Source organism: Pinus tabuliformis, chromosome 7 (genome assembly GCF_031772625.1).
Source record: "Pinus tabuliformis cultivar Carrire ecotype Pingquan chromosome 7, CPIR1, whole genome shotgun sequence".
In the NCBI taxonomy this organism is placed as follows: domain Eukaryota; kingdom Viridiplantae; phylum Streptophyta; class Pinopsida; order Pinales; family Pinaceae; genus Pinus; species Pinus tabuliformis.
The window spans coordinates 1,629,394,874-1,629,413,237 of NC_142293.1; the positions used below are offsets into that span (position 1 = coordinate 1,629,394,874).

At 39.5% G+C, this 18,364-nt stretch overlaps 1 protein-coding gene across 9 annotated transcripts in view; it reads left to right on the plus strand.

The window, feature by feature from the left end:
* The window catches only part of LOC149254501 (DNA mismatch repair protein PMS1-like), a 422,021-nt gene that overhangs the window by 232,212 nt on the left and 171,445 nt on the right, over positions 1-18,364 (plus strand). For 8 of the 9 annotated variants that reach the window (XM_089460181.1, XM_089460177.1, XM_089460175.1 and 5 more), the window contains 2 exons: positions 941-1,278; positions 1,437-1,569. In XM_089460181.1, coding sequence (XP_089316307.1) covers positions 941-1,278; positions 1,437-1,569 — 471 coding nt within the window. The remainder of the gene's footprint in view (positions 1-940; positions 1,279-1,436; positions 1,570-18,364) is intronic. The other variant, XM_089460179.1, reaches the window with a different exon arrangement.

Here is an 18,364-nt window from a genome sequence, read left to right on the forward strand (position 1 = left end):
GTGTAGTGTAGCATGATGTGTGCAGCACAAGTGTAACAAAGTACAGCACAGTGATAATGAATGCTGCAATGAGATGCAGCATGATGGGCACAGCAAGGTATGGCTTGATGATGCAGCACAGGAAGGTGCAGCATGATGTTAAGGTGCAGCAGTATGATGTGTGCAGCATAGTAATGAGGTCCAGCATGATGATTGAGTGCAGCACAATGAGGTGCAGCATGGTGATGGAGTCACCTTGGATCAGTGGAAGCGGTATGCCTTCAACTTAGCTCAGATCAGCTACCTCATATGCCATCTTTTTAGAGAAGATCCCTGCTCTTAATTAGATAAGTCAGAAGGTTGACTTCTGATGTATATGTACTATCTCTCTCTCTGCTGGACTATTGATGACCATATAAGAAGAATTGATCAAGGGTTTCCCCACATTGGGGTTTGTCCTGGTTGGCGCCACATCATGTCCTCTTGTCTTGGCTTGTTTTCTGCGATTTATGTTTATGTTCTATCTGCATTTTACTATCATGCTAAATGTGATTGCTAATCTGGAATTGATATTGAGCTAATACGGAAAATTGAAGTAAATTTGCTATCAACATAGAACATACCTAAAATTAACACACTGTCATTGTTCAACTTTTGTTATGTCTGAACTTTGAAGTATGATTTGACACCATATATTTTCAAAATTCTGAACAGCTCAATGTCAGGTGCTGTAGCAACTATCTAGAGGTGCTTTCGCTGCCATATGCCAAGCCAGTCTTTAACTTATAACCTGTGTTTTGTATATATAGATATATGGCACTTAGCTGTGGCTTTTGTTGTAGCAGAGGAGGAGAACTAGTCAAATCGACAAATCAATTAACTCATTTATCTTGCTGGGTGTTCAAACTTTTCATATCAAAGCATGTTTTCAACTCTAAATTAAATTTTTTGCATTACTCAGGTAGAAGGGGATCAATATGCTGGTTTGGAAAACATTGATCTTGAGAACCTGGAATCAGAATTTCCAGCAAAATATGTGAATAAGGTGGTTAGCTCACCAGCAATATCAGAGCAGACAACAGGGATGAGAGCAGATGAAGTTCTTGCCTATGATGGCACCAAGCTCAAGTCTGACACACATATAGACAATGAAGATATCACTAATGCACATATAGGAAAAAATGATAAAATAGTTGCTCAATTTGACATTAATAAATGTAGACTGAAGAGCAGCATGGGTTTTCTGGGTTGTAGTCTGAGAGCTAGTTCACAGAAGAAAGATAAAGGACACAAAAAGAGGTAATTCTTTTTAATGACATATATCTCAAGAACCATCATTTCATATTTTAATTATGAAATTCAGAATTGCTCTAGTATATCATAGAATATATTTTTATCCAATTCTAGTATCATTTTATGTGGGAATGCGTAACTTCAAGTTGGATTCTCTGTTAAAGTAGGCACTATGCTGCTGCAACACTGGCAAAAGGTTCTGTAATTGAAGATGGAGCAGAGAAGGAGGCATCTCTGGCTGCAGCCACAAGAGAGCTGGAGAGGTCATTCAATAAAGAAGACTTTGGAAGAATGAAGGTATAAATGACTGCTTCTTTTTCCTGCTAAGGTTTTCATGCATAATATTGGTGTTGCGAACATCCTAATTTTATCGCGATTTTATCCCAATTTTGTGATTTTTTGGCCTAGCTGATGTTTATCGATTTTTACCGATATTTTGGTGGTATCTTAATTTTGCTGATGTCTGCCAATTTTTACCGATATTTTCTTGATTTTTACAATTTTTTGGTTTTCTGGATCCTTGCTGATTTTATCCCGATGCCGATGTTTGCAATATTGCATAAAATTGATCATTGGCATATTCTTTTCCTGGTTAGTTAACTGGGCAAATTTTGTTGTATAAAAGTGAATTTACATTCTAAAATGTAGCAAGGAATCTTTAGTTCCTCAAATTTCTGGAGGCCTGTTGCTTAGACAACAATACTTCTGTTGTCATTGTGAAACAATTTTTTTGCCTAGAACTATATTTTGGAAAAGTTTGGGATGTCTAGGACTATATTTTGCAAAGGTTTGGAAATGGTTGGATGGAGTGACAATTTTCAGGGGCAGCTAGAGCAGTGTTGCGGCGGAGCGCCTCCCCCCCCCTCGCTCCCGCTCCCAATCCACGCTCCGGGCGGGAGCGACTCGGGAGCGGGTTGGGAGCGCGCTCCCTAAAAAAAATTTCGCTCCCTGCCTTTTCGGGAGCGTTTTGCCTTTTTTGCATTTTTTTTTTGTAGTAATGTTCGAAATGCAATTTTTTTTGAAAGAAACAAATAGTTTTTGAGTGGGGCAGCTTAATGATCAAGTCTAGGCCCTAGTATTGATATGCTATTCATGGTAATGTTAAATTCTTAAAGTAAAAGTGACATTTTCTTTAATTTTCATTTTCATCCTTTTACTTAAATTTTTAACATTACCATGAAATGACTCAGGGTGTTTGAGAGTGGTTTCGTCCTCATTGGATTTCATATGGAGAAAGTAGAATTTTAGATTTCATTCAAAATCCAGCAGACTTATCAGTTTTTCAGGATTTCAGGATTGGGGGATTGCAATGTTTCCATTGAATTTTGTCATGTATTAGGCTATGGAATTCGTATTTAATCAAGAGTACCAATCCCTTTATGTACCTTGATGTTAGTGACATTGGTTGTCGAACTCCTCTATCATGACCCTTCTAAAAATGTACACATCACTCAAACAAAATCTTGACTTGACATGCTATGCTTTTTCTATCTTATGTTAATGCTTAGAGGGTGATATTAATGACAAAGATCCCTATACAGATAGAAAGGTAATGACAAAGATACCTCTGGATATTAATGCTTGGAGGGTGATATTAATGACAAAGATCTTGATTTTGCAACAAGACTAAAAAATTAGACATTTCTCGTGGTGGCAAGAGGCCCAAGCATAAGAAATAGATAATAGATTTACTTCTCTTTTCTAGTTTCTAGTAGCTTTTATAACTATTGACTCTTTCATATTTATTATGATATTTTTTTAGACAATATATCTCAATTATAACTCATTAGTAATGAATTATGAATATGATGCTTCATGAAAGTTGAAAGTTATTTCATTTCATTTCATTTTATAACATTTCATTTCATGTTAGATATTATTTGTTGTAATGGTTACACTTAGCTTACAAGTACAACTTTGGTGATCAATGATGATAAATGTTATATATTGAATTTTGAAAGCTTGAAACTTTAAGATTGATGAATCATGAAACTCAATATGCTATATGTTACTATGTTACTAACTTGCGGACGTGGTTGATGAAGATTATAACTTCTAGATGATTGTTGTTATATGGTTCAATCTATGCTTTTTATGTTTTTTATATCTAATTCATCATTCTACATGTTTTTGTTGACATATATGTATCAAAAATTAAAAAATATAAACAATATATATATTTTTAAAAAATCGCTCCGGGATTCGCTCCCAAACCGGGAGCTTCTGAAAATGGTCGCTCCCGCTCCCGTTTTCGCTCCCGCTCCCCGCTCCCGCTCCCGCTCCCGCTCCCGCTCCCAAGTAACATGGAGCTAGAGTGTCCTCTCAAATTTTACGTGATGGCATAGGGGATCTCAAATATGATTAAAAAATGTAAAAAATATAATCAAATAATTAGTAACAACAATAAAAATATAACATTACCACAACTTACTCTTACTATGCTATGTAAATAAACAGTGGAAGTCCATAAGCAACTCCTATCACTAGTATACTAACAGCAAAGAAAGAGCTAACTAATTAGTTAATAGAAACACAAGTAATGCAAATACACAACCAATATCAAAACCATGCCAAGCATAGAAAACTTCTGTCAAGATGTGCTAGGGTGAGAAGCAGAATGGGGCAAAAGAGAGGATAGCTCCCGATCTGAGTCCTTGATCACTGCGAGGGGGACCGATGCACTACTTGATGATGTTGTCCAGCAAATATATGGGCTAGAGGGGGGCTTGGTTGTGAAATCTTGGTGGAGCTTTGGATCAATGGTGTCTATCACTCCCAACATCCATGTTGAGATGTGCACCTCGAGCAGAAACTTATTGCACAGGTTTGGTGTGAACATGCGAGAACTAGTTCAAGACAACTTCTAGTAACCATTAGTAAAAACGGGAAATAATACCATCTCCTGATTTCCCTTATTAATTAAAAGTGAAAGTTCAATTTCCCTGTATCTCTTAAATCTTAGAAATCTAAATGAAATAGAGATTCCCAAAATATTAGTGAGTTGGATTTGATCTAATCGGAGTTGAACATGTCATTGTTGAGATAAGGTTATTGCTAAGATTAAGGAGATTAGCTGAGATTAGTTGCTTAGGTTGAGGAGATTAGTTATCTCACTCAAAGCATAAATAGGACAAAAATAAGAGAAGTTGTACACACACATTTTGGACATTAACAAGACTCAAGGGATCAGAGAAAAATCAACAGAGCAGATTCAGAGCACAAGGGATGAGCCAAGGTTATATCGGACCGAACAATGTTGTACAACGATTCAGTGAAGTGCAGATCTTAGTATCTGACAGTTAGATCTAGCAGATCTGTAACAACCCATCTCAAATCACGAACAACATAGCAATATTAGCATGCATGTGAGGCATGCATATGATAGCTACATATGCATGCATCATATACATTGCACTAGTATATGTATATATATATATATATATACATCGACTATATATCGACTATTCATGGAGAATGTCTAAATATAAGATAAATGAATTAATTATCAAAGGTGTAAATTAAATACCTAATTCTCGTAAATAGAAGAAATATACACTGAGTAAGAAATATAGTTGAGTTATTCATATGTCTACATATATAACCCAAATTGTGTACTAATAAAACTAAACCCATAAACCTTATGATTAAACCTGATATTTTATAAGACATAAAATAATATGTAATATTTAAATCATCATGGTTTTATACTATTTAAATTAAAGTACCATCTGTCATAAATTAAAGTGACACCATCCGATGTGTGAAGATCTGATTCTATTAAAGGCAAATAAAGTGACACCATCCGATGTGTGAAGATCTGATTCTATTAAAGGCAAATACCTTGACAAGCGGTCAGCGCCTAACAAAATCTTATCCTTCCATAAAGGCGGTGAACTGATGCGTAGAGAGGGAGGAACCTCTGTTATAAAAGGGGGGGGTGTTCTATGTCTGAGGGGGAAAAAGGAAGGGATATTGACTGTGAGTGGAAAAACTGAACCGAGGGCTGCTGAAGGACGAAGGAGAGGGCTGTTGAAGGAAGAAGGAGAGGAAATTTATCCATACTGCTTATAATTCGGAACTGAGCCTTACTTGTTTTGAAGTCTCTGGGCACGGGGGAACGGTATGCTTCGGTTGAGAGGCATACTGGATTGAGTATCCAGGTATACTCGGTTCGGCTGGGTGGTTTGGTCATTCGGTAACGAGAGAAGTTCTGCAGCATCCTCATCGCAACAGCCGTAGCAGATCAGGTAAGTACTTCGTCAAATCTATTAATACCATTTCAGACAGTTTCAACAATCTTTACAGTTTCACAGTTCAGTAATGGCTCTTAATTTAGTACAGTCATTACAAGATCTGAGTATCAACCAAGCAGATCTAGCAGATATCAGTGATCGACAGGCAGATCTAGTGTGTAAATCTGTGTGTTCAGTACACTGAAAACCTCAGTTTTGAGGTATCCTTGTAAGTTTTGGTCATTAATGATAAGCTTATTTGAAGGACATAATCTCCTGTGTACTTGAAAAGTTATTTTCTTACGATGTTTATGTTTTCCAGCTATATGTGTGACCATTGCATGTTCATAATTTTAATTTTGTTATTAAAGGAACTCAAGGTCTGAGTTATTTGATAAAGAAACATGGGACAACAATCATCTTGAGTTGGAAATTTTACATGGTATCAAAGCATCATCTTTGATCAAGATCCTTGAGGACTATTTGATAGATGGTTCATTATGTTGCTTGAAGGATGAAGCACTCTTGCTGGGCAGCTTTTCTGTTTTATTTTCAGATCTTGGAAGTTGTAAAATAGATCTCAGAGATGGTAGCAACAACCCTCATATTTGAAGTATGATTAGATGGTGTCTTCAATTACTTGTTGTGGAAAACCATAATAACATTACTATTGGAAGAAAACGATCCCTGAGATATTGTCAAGGATGTTCTGACTTTGTTTACAGATTCGTAGGAATTGGAAGCACATAAGAAGAAGGAAGTGAAGGCCAAGGACATTATTGAAGTTTCTTCAAAGGTCTTGACTCTTGAGGGCATCAAGAAAGGTTGGAGACATCATCAAGGAAGAGGAGAATCGTGGTTATCAAGTAAGTATTATATTATTACTCCATGTATTATATTATTACTCCATTTCTGAATCTACAGGTCATATGGGTTCTTTCTGCAAGGAGAGCAATAAGGTCGTTGGAGCATCAAATTACCTAGCATGGAAGAAAATGATTGACCCGGCACTTATAGAACATGAGGTAATGGAGTATGTTACTGGTGAAATCACTGAGCCTAAGAAAGATAGGACTCAAGATCTAGCAAAGTACAAGAGAGGGGAAGTAAGGGGATAAATGATCATAGTTGAATCCATTAAAGATCCTATTGTTCCATTTGTTGCACATTTGAAAACTTCCAAGGCTATGTATGACAAGCTAGTGAACTTGTACTCTGTAAGTACATCAGGACAATGATTCTTTGCGGAATAAACTATACAGGACGAAGAAATTAAAGGATGAGGATGTGGCATCCTTTCTAATGAAGATCTCTCAATTAAGAGATCACTTGTAGCGGCTTGGAGAGATAATTTCTGATTCAGAAATGACCATCTGTGTATTAAATGCATTGCCACCAGAATGGAGCAGCTTTGCAACAAGCATCTACTCTAAGAAAGATTCAACTCCCTTTGATGAGTTATGGGCTCAATGCATTTTGGAAGAATCTAGAATCAAGGTAAAAGATGACATTGGATCATATGAGCAGTCTCAATCCTTTCTAGCTTGAGTCAAGAAACTGAGGAAGGGAAAGTTTGGGAAGTCTACGAAGAAAGATATGTCCAAGGTTCAATGCTTTAAGTGCAATGGATATGGACCTTATAAGACGGACTGTCCAAGCCAACAAAACAACAAGAGAAAGGAAAGAAGTGAGGCTCACATAGCTGAGGAAACAAGAGCACTTGAGAAGAAGCTGAAGAAAGAAGACGTGAAAGATATTTACTATTGAAGAAGTCACACTGTTTGTCAAGTTCTTTATGAGGATTAATCTTTCTTTTAGGATAACATGCATTATTGTTTACTTCAAAAGGAATCTTGATTTTTCATAACGTCATATAGCGAAGCATGTGATAGTAACATATGTAGAGTCTACTTGGTCAAGTTGCTCTGTAGAGATCATCTAGTCTTTAAGGATAGATAGATAGACCATTTTGCATATTGTTCATCCAGGGATTATCTAACATTTTGTTGGAGGTAGGCATCTTGCTAAGGTGGATTATCATGATCCTATAAGAACCATCATTTTGGAGTTTCTTGGGAGAACCATTATGACAAGGTTAGTATATATTCCATGTAATATGGAAACAATACCGTTAAAGGGATGAAGGAATGCAATGGGTTAGGATACAAGCTCATTATGAGACATATAGATAGATGATGGAATAAGAGGCATAAGAATTCACATTGGAAGTGACTCTTGGTTAAGATTCATGTATGGAATCTTGTAACATGCTTAGTATGATTGTATGAGGTTTAAAAGGAAGAATTTGACTTACTTAAGGATGTATAAAAGATTGAGACTTTTTCTAGAATATGTAAAGTAATGATTAACATCCAGTATAAATCTTCGAAAGAAAAAGTTGTAACTTGGTAATCAAGTTCGATCTTGTTGAAGAATATAACTAATGCCAGTCTTCATAATTATATTTGAGTCATGATGTAATGTATTTGTCAAAAGAAAGAAAAATAAGTTTTATTATTAAAGAAATTGACTTATTAAAGCATGGGTTTCATGCTTGGGTCAATTGTTTTTAGGTCAAAGCCTCCATTGTAGGCTTCTAGGGTTTATGTCAAGTGTCCTTGTCCATGTCATATTGTAAAAGACCCTTCTTGGGATTTATTTGTCAAGAAAGAAATTTATTTTAATGTAAAATAGGTCAATTAGGCCTCCTCCACCAAGTCAGCCTCAATAAAGGACAAGTTGACCTCAACAAGGGAATTCAACCAAACAAACTCACTATATAAAGGAAACAACTCGACCTCATTTGACACACACACTCAACAAGTTTGAATTGCAGTAGCTGGAAGCAAAAAAAGTGCGAAATTCAAGAAGGAAGAATACCAAAGCCAAGAAACCCCTCAAGCCCCAAGCTAGCCCCCAGCAAGATCTTCCTTGAGACAACTTCCAAAACTTCGATACCGCTTCTTTGATGCTGCAAATTTAACCCCCTGCAACTGCTTCACAAAATTTCGGCCTCCTACAACAAAACTTCGGCCCTCTACAATTGGAAACTTCACAAACCCTAGAGCGAAACAAGAGAAGATGATCCTTAGACAAATTTCGGCTTCTATCCTCCTTTGTCCCTCCAACTACTTTCTTCCTTCTTTGCTATTGCAGACCAAACTTGCTTGAGTGAGTATCCAAATGAGTCAAACTGCTCGCCTTTATATAGCCTTTCTTGAGGGTCAAATTCCCTCCCTTTAGGCCAATTTGATTTGCTGCTTGGGCCAACTTGGTCTTGGGCTTATCCATGGTTTTTTCTTGACAAAAAAATATTTTTTCTTCATTACAAAGAGTCCAAATGGGACTATGACACGTGACCATATTATTCTTTATGCTAGAAAGACCTAGAATACCTAAAAGCACAAAGGACATGCTTTTGACTTAATCTTGAGTATGAAACCCATACTCCAAATTAAAATATAATTTCTTTCTCTTTTTCTTTCTTTATAAAGAATATACAATGTCATGATTACTATTGCATTATAATGAAGATCAAACGTAGTTACAATTTTCAACATCTTCGCCAAAAACTTGGGATTCTCCCAAGTTCACCTTAGAATATTCTTTCAATCAACTAAGCAGACATAAGCAGAGGCAGGTTACAGCTCAACAGGAAGCAGGTAGATTGTCAGGGGGAGTCACCCTTTGCCATTGATGTCAAATGGGGAGAGAAAGCAAGTCAGGAAAATTAGAGGCATGGAGTCAGGGGGAGCAGTGATTTCATGGGGAGTATGTGTGTTGCCATCAATGCCAAAGAGGGAGATTGTTGATGTGTAGTTGCCATTGATATCAACCCAAGCAACATCAAGAGATGCTCCGCCTTTTGTAGGCCTAAATGACATGGCAATTTATAATTGTTCGATTCTGGACCATCCTAGTTGGATTCTCTTCTTCAAGTTGTTTCCGGTGGTATGTGGCATGCCCCGAGAGGCCTCATGATTTGAGAGATATGTGTATTTAAAGTTGAAGACCCCATTTGGCGGGCAAAAACCCCAAGGGGTGGTGACATGGCATTCTTTCATGTTGGAATTTCCAAGTCTATCTGTCAGAAATTCTTCCTGTACTATACTATCTGATTTATTTCTTCCTACTTGTTCTATTAATTAACAAGTTATATACCATGTAAATACTGAAAATAAATACAAGTACAGTCTCAACACATACAGATCATCAACTGAAGGAAAAGCAAGCACACAAGTGACACCGTTGTTTTTGGACTAATGTCCCCGAAAAAACCCAATGCGGGAAAACCCGTGCAACTATCAGAGGGTTTTATTATTATGTAGTTTTCAGAATACAACTTGGGTTCCGGAAATGGCTCACCCAACAGAGAATGCCCTCAGCAGTAGTACCTCTCAGTCGGAGACAGATATTCCGGCTAAATCACCAGATGAACAATCCCACAACAACAATGCAGTTGCTGTTGCTCTTTGTCACCTTGATAGGGACTACGTCACCCTATCCAACTCTCCAGCTCCAATCTGCCCCACGAAATTTCCCAGCGTCAGCCTCTAGGGTCTGCGTCAGCTTCTCTAGCTCAGAGTCTGCCCAGCGTCAGCCTATTTGGTCCAGCATCAGCCTCTCGGGGCTCTGCGTCAGCGTTTGCAGCCTCTGTGTCTCCCATGCTGGCCCTCCTTAGGCTCTGCGTAGCTCCTGGCTGCCTCTGCGTGGCCTCTGGCTGCCTCTGCGTGGCCTCTGGCTGCCTCTGCGTGGCCTCTAGCTGTCTCTGTGTCAACCCTTTCTCGGCTTCTGCGCTGATGCTTCTGGTACTATCTTTGCTTCTTTGCTACTGTATTCACTGCCCCTCCGTTGCAACTCTGATCACTCCTTCGATTTCCTCAGCAGGCCTTGCCTCAAAAAATCAAATTCTTGATCAACTCCGTGTGTTCTCCAAGTGACCCTCAAGCCTCTTATACTTTTCTCGTTGACAATTCAACGACCGAGATTAAGTCCCTAATCAACGGCTAAGATTAGATCTGGCTTGATCCATGACTTTTGGACCATACTAGCTCAGTTTTATATTAATTCACATTAATATTTTATTTTCCCTAAGTTTAGTCTTAGGGACTCCATTAAAAATATTAATTATTTTAATATCTCACAAACTGGTTACATTCTGCCCAAATCATTTTTGGGTCTTGGAGATCTCATGTGCTTTAGCCTCTCCACCAATTTTTGTGGCTACAACACATCCGATGCTACCCCAAATCAACATTTCATTGGTTGTTTGTCATTAGACATCAAGCATCAGGGTTCTTTATCATGTTTTGTGGAGCAATTATCCTGAGGAGAGCATTACAAGCATTTTTGCACCTATAAGAAACATCCTTCATACATTAAATCCAAATCCACTCACTAAAAGGCAAGCGACCTTCTTGCTTGGGTCTTAGGCAATAAATTCAATGGTTTTAATTAAGAAACCTCTCCTCAAAATCAGAAATTGGAGGTCACCTTGAAGCCCCTCCTAGTGCAAACCTTTGTCTTTGAAAGGAGACATAATATCCTCTTCAAAATATGCCCTTCGAATGAAACATCTTTAGAAAATAAGCTTTGAAACTTTCGACCCCCTAAGGAGACAACGAAAGATCCTGAGAGAGGATTGGAGTTCTTTGTTTTTCTCTTATTTTGGTGGTTTGTTGGTGACAAGGGTTTGGTTTGTTTTGAATTGGGTCTTAAGGGATTCTTTTGAGAAGTCTTTCTTACCGCTAGAAAGTCTATTCTACCTTGACCTTCAATCAATAGTGAGCATAATCTTCATTACATGATCTCAATCTTCAATTATAATCTATTACAGGACCTCGAACTTCAATCAACAGTGAATAATAGTTTTCCTTTCGAGGAGTCAATACTTTTGGCCTCAGGGCATCCTTCTGTGCATAATACAAAGTCTGTCTCACTTTGAATTATAGTGTTGTGTGAATGAGAAGGTGTTTTGGGGTGATCTTTGTGAAAATTCCTAAGCCAGAATCCCTACTACAACAAACTGATGTTACTTCTCTTGTTTAAATCATGCAAGTTATTACTGTGTTCTACGGTAAATATTGAAGCAAATGCATCTGCAGCCTTCACTTAATTTACATATATGCGAAACAAAATACTGAGCAAGAAAGAAAAATACAACACATAGGACAATTATTTTTGGACAAATAGTCCCCGGAAAAACCCAATGCGGGAAAACCGGTGCAACAACTCTAAGGGTTTATTATTATGTAGGAAAAAATTCCGAGTACAATTCTAGGATGCTCAACTAGCAATCTAATACAGAGAGAATACTGAACAAAAGAATGGTGAAATGATTTCACCCTGTCACTGGAGAATCAGTGACTGATCCTACTACTCTAGAGGCTCTGCGTCACCCTCTGCGTGGCCTCTGCGCAGAATTGTGTCACCCTGGGCAGTTTCTACATCACCCCTATTGGGTATTACATAGACTCTCATTTGGATCCTCTGCTGGCTGAAAAATCGAATTTCTGCCTCCCAGACTCACACCCTGGCTTCTGGCAATTGAACTTCAACTTCCCTCAGCAGGAACTCGACTTCCCCTCAGGGACTGCGCTGCCTCTGCGTCAGCACTACGTAGGCCTGCTTCAAACTTCCTCTATATGTCTTTCTTTTCTCCCTCTGCCTCATACTCTCCGAAAATTCCTTCTCCCGGTTTCTCACTGCCCCTCTGCTGCAAGATCTCCTCAATCGATTTTCCTCCTGAGAACTTCTCCCTTCAGAAAATCAATTTTCTCTCTATGTGTTTTCCAAATGACCCTCAAGCCCCTTCTTATATCTTCTTGTTGGACAACGAACGACCTAGATTAAAAAATAATCAAAGGCTCAGATTGTTTTGGCTTGATCCGTGGATTTTTCTAGAAGTTTCACCCCTAATTAGATTAACAGCCATTAATATTTTAATTTTCCGAAGTTTCAACTTAGGAACCCCATTAAAAATATTAATTATTTTAATAAAGTCACTTTTGGGTGGAATTTCCCAAAACGCTTTCTGGTTCCTCTGGAATAACTATGCCCAAGTCTCCCTGCAAAATTTGAGGCTTAGAGCACATCCGATGCTACCCCAAATCAACACTCTCTTAGCGAGGAATGTGCTTTAGCAATACACTGCCTCTCTACATACTGCTTTGACTTTGAAGCATCGTTTCTACGCTGCTGATGTTTGACGTACTGTCCACCAACCACTGTGCTGCTGCTGCTATTGTCCAACTGCCTTTGACGCTACCACTGCCAATGCTACATCTGTATTGCAGCTCCCTCTCAAATGCTGCATCTGTTATGTTGCTAGCACTGCCATTGTTAACACTGCATCCGTACTACAACTCGGTTACTGAGAGAAGCAAACTGAAAACACCCAAAACTAGACAAGTATCCAGTGGATAATCCTCGGCGCTAAAGCCTTGACTGTTCTTAGTCCCGCTATGCCTCTGAAGCCACTGTGCTGCTAAAGCTGCCTGCTCGCACTGCTGCCTCTTTGCTTTGCGCTGCTCAAACTCTGGCTCTCCTAGCCACTGCATTTGGCGAAGCAACACTCCATGGCACCAACTGAAACTCCACCATCCCGCTACTACTGATCATGGGCTCCCATAGTAAGGTGATGATCCAAGAGGTGGGCTCCTTAAGGATCTTGCCCATTTGCAGTCTTCTCGACTACAGCTCTATATCAGCCCACCTCCTTCCTGGGGGTATCTTGGTTGTCATGGCGAACTACTCCTCGTCAATCTTCGAGGTTGCAACCTTCGGATCGTGCTTCTCATGCTTGTCCTTTTTCTTCAAAGGACATTGTGATGCATAGTGGCCCATCTCACCATATCTGAAGCATTTTACCTTGGAGACGTCCTTCTTTTGTCTCTGTTGCCCCTGTTGTCCCTTCGATGCAAGGGCTGCATTATCCTCTTCCTCCACTTTGGGCTTCGACCCACTGTTGTTGCTGCTGCTGTCAAGTTTAACCTTGAGCAGGTCTCTCCTCATCTCTTGTTGTTTCAGGGCGGCCCACATCTCGTCCCAATTTGGCAATGCTGCTCTGCCCAGGATACTTTGGAAAAAGATTTGCCAATCATCTAAGATGGAATTTAGAGCCACTCACGGGTCTCCTTCAGTTTCGTGACGAACGGATCCACATGTTCTCCCTTCTGCATCTGAATAGACCTCAACTTTTGCTCTAAGTACATCTTCCGATGCTCAGAAGATCCCTGATACAATGTGGGCAAGGCATGTCACATATCCTTAGTGGTCCCTTTGCTTGCAACGTAGCACAACACGTGATCCTTGACTCCATCCAAGATCATCATCTTTGCCTTAGCCATCTCAGCTCTGTACTTCTTCAGCGGATCTGCATCTGCTGGGACAACTACCACATTATCAACATAAGTCTTGAGGGCATGCTCATCTAGAAGGAAGGTCATTCTAGCCTTCCAGATGGCATAGTTGGAAGCCTCGTCCAACCTGTCCTGATCCATCAAGCCACTGGTTGCCATCTCCTCCAAAAACTGTCAAACAACACCCTCTCTATCCCTGCTGCGTAGCTCCTAGGATGACTTACGCACTCCCTGATGGAACTAGTAAGCTGCTGCTCAACAATTGAGAAATGCTGATTTCCTCGGCAAGAAATCACTGAGGAAGTATTCCCTCACTATGCTCCTTTTCTTTCTTCTGACGTCTTTTTAGCCCAGCAAAGCTGCCCACTAAAAAATCTGCGTCCACCAACTGCTCCTCACACTGAGGCTCAACGCTGCTGCCTCTGCCACGACAAAATTTGAACTGGAAGTTGTTTCTCTCCGTCAACTCACTCGGAGAGAGACTACCTCAAATTTTTGACCCTTTGGCTAGAAGTGTGCAAACCCATTGGGGTTTCGATTTGCTGCCTCTTGCAACTTTTCGATTTCCCCTTCTGCTCATCGCTGGGGTTTCTAGTTCTGCTCTTCTTGTCTCACTTGCACCAGCTCCGATACCATGTGAAAATTCCTAAGCCAAAATCCCTACTGTAGCAAATTGATGTTACTTCTCCTACTTGTTTAAATCATGCAAGTTATTTACTGTGTTCTACGGTAAATATCGAAGCAAATACATCTGTAGCCTTCACTTAATTTACATATATGCGGAAACAAAAAACTGAGCAAGAAAGAAAAATACAACACATAGGACAGTTATTTTTGGACAAATAGTCCCCGGAAAAACCCAATGCGAGAAAACTGGTGCAGCAGCTCTGAGGGTTTATTATTATGGAAGAGAAAATTCGGAGTACAATTCTAGGATGCTTAGCTAGCAATCCGATATAGAGAGAATACTAAACAAAATACTAGTGAAATGATTTCACCCTGTCACTGGAGAATCAGTGAGTAATCCTGTTGCTCTGGAGGCTCTGCGTCACCCTCTTTGTGGCCTCTGCACAGAACTGCGTCACCATGGGCAATTTCTGTGTCACCCCTTCTAGGTATTACGTTGCCTTTCCTCTGGATCCTCTTTTGGCTAAGAAATCGACTTTCTGCCTCCCAGACTCACACCTTGGCTTCCGGCAACTGAACTTTGACTTCCCTCAGCAGGAACTTGACTTCCCCTCAAGGACTGCGTTGCCTCTGCGTCAGCACTGCGTAGGCCAACGTAAACCTTCCTTTGGACGTCTTTCTGTTCTCCCTCTGCGTTGTACTCTCTGGAAATTCCTTCTCCCGGATTCTCACTGCCCTTCTACTGCAAGATCTCCTCAATCAATTTTCCTCCTGAGAAATTTTCACTTGAGAAAATCGATTTTCTCAATCTCTCTGTGTGTTTTCCAAATGACCCTCAAGCCCCTTCTTATATCTTCCTATTGGACAACCAACAACCTATATTAAAACATAATCAAAGGCTCAAATTGTTTTGGCTTGATCCGTGGCTTTTTCTAGAAGTTTCACCCCTGAATAGATTAATACCCATTAATATTTAATTTTCCTAATTTTAGACTTAGGAACCCCATTAAAAGTATTAATTGTTTTAATAAAATCACTTATGGGTGGAATTTCCCAAAACACTTTTTGGGTTTTCTGGAATACATGTGCCCAAGCCTCCCTGCAAAATTTAAGGCCTAGAGCACATCTGATGCTACCCCAAATCAACACTCCCTCTTAGCGAGGAATGTGCTCTAGGAATACACTGCCTCTCTGCATACTGCTTTGACTCTTAAGCATCGTCTCTGCGCTGCTGATGTCTGATGTACTGTCCACCAACCATTGTGCTGCTGCTGCTACTGTACTGCTGCCTTTGACACTGCCACTGCCAATGCTACATTTGTACTACAGCTCCCTCTCAAATACTGCATGTGCTATGCTACTAGCACTTCCACTGCTAACACTGCATCCGTACTACAACTCAGTTGCTGAGAGAAGCAACTGAAAACACCCAATACTGGACAAGTATCCAGTGGATACTCCTTGGTGCTGAAATCCTGACTGTTGCTAGTCCCACTCTGCCTCTGAATCCACTCCGTTGCTAAAGCTCTGCACTGTGCCTCCTCGCACTGCTGCCTCTCTGCTCTGCGCTGCTCAGACTCTGGCTCTCCTAGCCACTTCATCTGTCAAATCAACGCTCCATGGCACCAATTGAAACTCTACCATCCTGCTACTACTGATCATGGGCTCTTGTAGCAAGGTGATGATCCAAGAGGTGGGCTCTTCAAGGATACTGCCCATCTGCAGTCTTCCCGACTACAACTCTATATCAGCCCACCTCCCTCCTGGAGGTATCTCGGCTGTCATGGCGAAGTCCTCATCAATCTTCGCGGCTGCAACCTTTGGATCATGCTTCTCATCCTTGTCCTTTTTCTTCAAAGGACACTGCCGAGGGTTTTGAAGTAGGAAATCATTGAATTTATCTCGGAGATTCACGTCATTGGATTCTCCTCGGAAAAATGTTTCTGGTGGTATGTGGTATGCCCTAAGAGGCCTCTTGGTTTGAGAGATATTCACTTTTCAAGTTGGAGACCCCAGGTTTTGGGCTAAAACCCCAAGGGGTGTGACATGGCATACTTTTCACTGTTATGGGCATAAAAAATTAAGCAAGAAGGGTTCCTCGTTATGTCTTACATAAATTAAGTGCTTCTCATGATACTTTGTGAAGTCAACCTCCTAGCTAACCCAATTACCTCATTTTTAGGGAAAATAGACCTTTACTAAGGGTTTAAGGTAACTTAGTATCGTATGTTTTATAGATAACATCATTAACGGTTCTTAAGGATAATGTATTAATTGGTAATGTAAATTTTATGTCACATGATTTCTTACCTGAAACATAAGGTACATTATGTATAAGGTATATTATTAACAATAATGAAAATGTTATTAATCCTTCTCCATGGTTCGCTCACGACCTTCCTTAGTGCGCAAGTTATATAATTTTTAAACGATCTATGTCATCAACGTCTAATTAATGAAGCACCTAATTAATCCTAATCAAAACTATAAAAAGAGACCTAGTCTAATGTCCAAAAACATAACATTCTCAATTAATGACATGATCTTAAACATTCGGCCTTGTAAAGGACTTTTGAGGTATATCGGGGTTCAAAATTCCTAAAAGAAAAAGACAGTGAAAAGATCAATTCCTTTTTGGTTTCTTGTTGGCTCTTAGGAGGTTTATTTTAGCAAGGATCAGCTAAGTTAAGAAGTCAAAATCATTTGCACCATAGATTAAATGTGATGCTATTTATTTATGAACCCAGTTAATAATCAAATTTGGAACACGTATTGGAAATGCCTTTTGAACCCTGTGCAGTGTAGAATTTTGGAAGGATAATTTGTGGTGAATGGAAATTTTACTTTATTCATTATTGGTTATATAAACCATGGACTGTTTTGAAAAACATCTGATTTAAAAGGCTTACGGTGGTTCATTTTCTGAGGACAATTATCCAAAAATAACTCTTACTGTGGTTATATGTGCTAGTGTTTTCCTTTTATTTATTTTCCGCAATTTTTTATTTGTGAATGTTGCAGTGTATGTATTTTGATATTTGTCGTCGAAAATTGCAAATAATTTGTTTAAGTAATTTAACAAAGAGAAGAAATATTATCAGTTACTGTAGTAGGATTCAGGATCACTGAATTTTCACATGATATCAGAGCACTGGTAAAAGAAGGAAGAACTCACTTGCAGGCAAAAGAAGGATTTCGAAAGTGTTGTGTAGGCAGCAGTTCGAAACCCTAGAGAGACTATGCAGTCCTTTTGCTAAGTAAGCAATTTTTTCATGGAAAAAAATTCTCCAAGTGAGTAAACAGAGTAATAGTTTTCGGATTGAGATTTGTCAAAAGCAGAGGGAACAATGTAGCAGTTTCCACGCAGAGCAGCAAATTCAGTGTTGGGAAGGAAATAGCACAAAAAATTATGGATAATCAAGAAGCCTCAGAATTATCTTCCAGATTGGAAGAAGAGTTTGCGTGTCTTTTAGGATCGGCTTCGGATGGTGTCTAGTATATTGATATCAGAGCTTCATCTCACATGGTTGGAGTAAGGGAATATTTCTCGAGCTATCGAGAGGAACAAATGGACTTTCAGATCACTATGGGGCAATAGAACGAAGTGTACTCCAGTAGGGAGAGGCACCATAGATTTTCAGACGGAAGCAAGAACGAGTACTAGAGCCACGAATGTATTGCATGTGCCAGGATTGGACTTGAACCTAATTTCAATGTCTTAGTTGTAGGAAAAGGTATACGATGTATACTTTGTGGGAAAGAAAATATATGTCAAGCATCCCACCTGGAAGAAGGTGAGACAGACTGGAGTTTGAAGCAACAGGCTATATAGGTTGCAGATCGATTCTCCAATGGCACTGATAGGAAGTAATA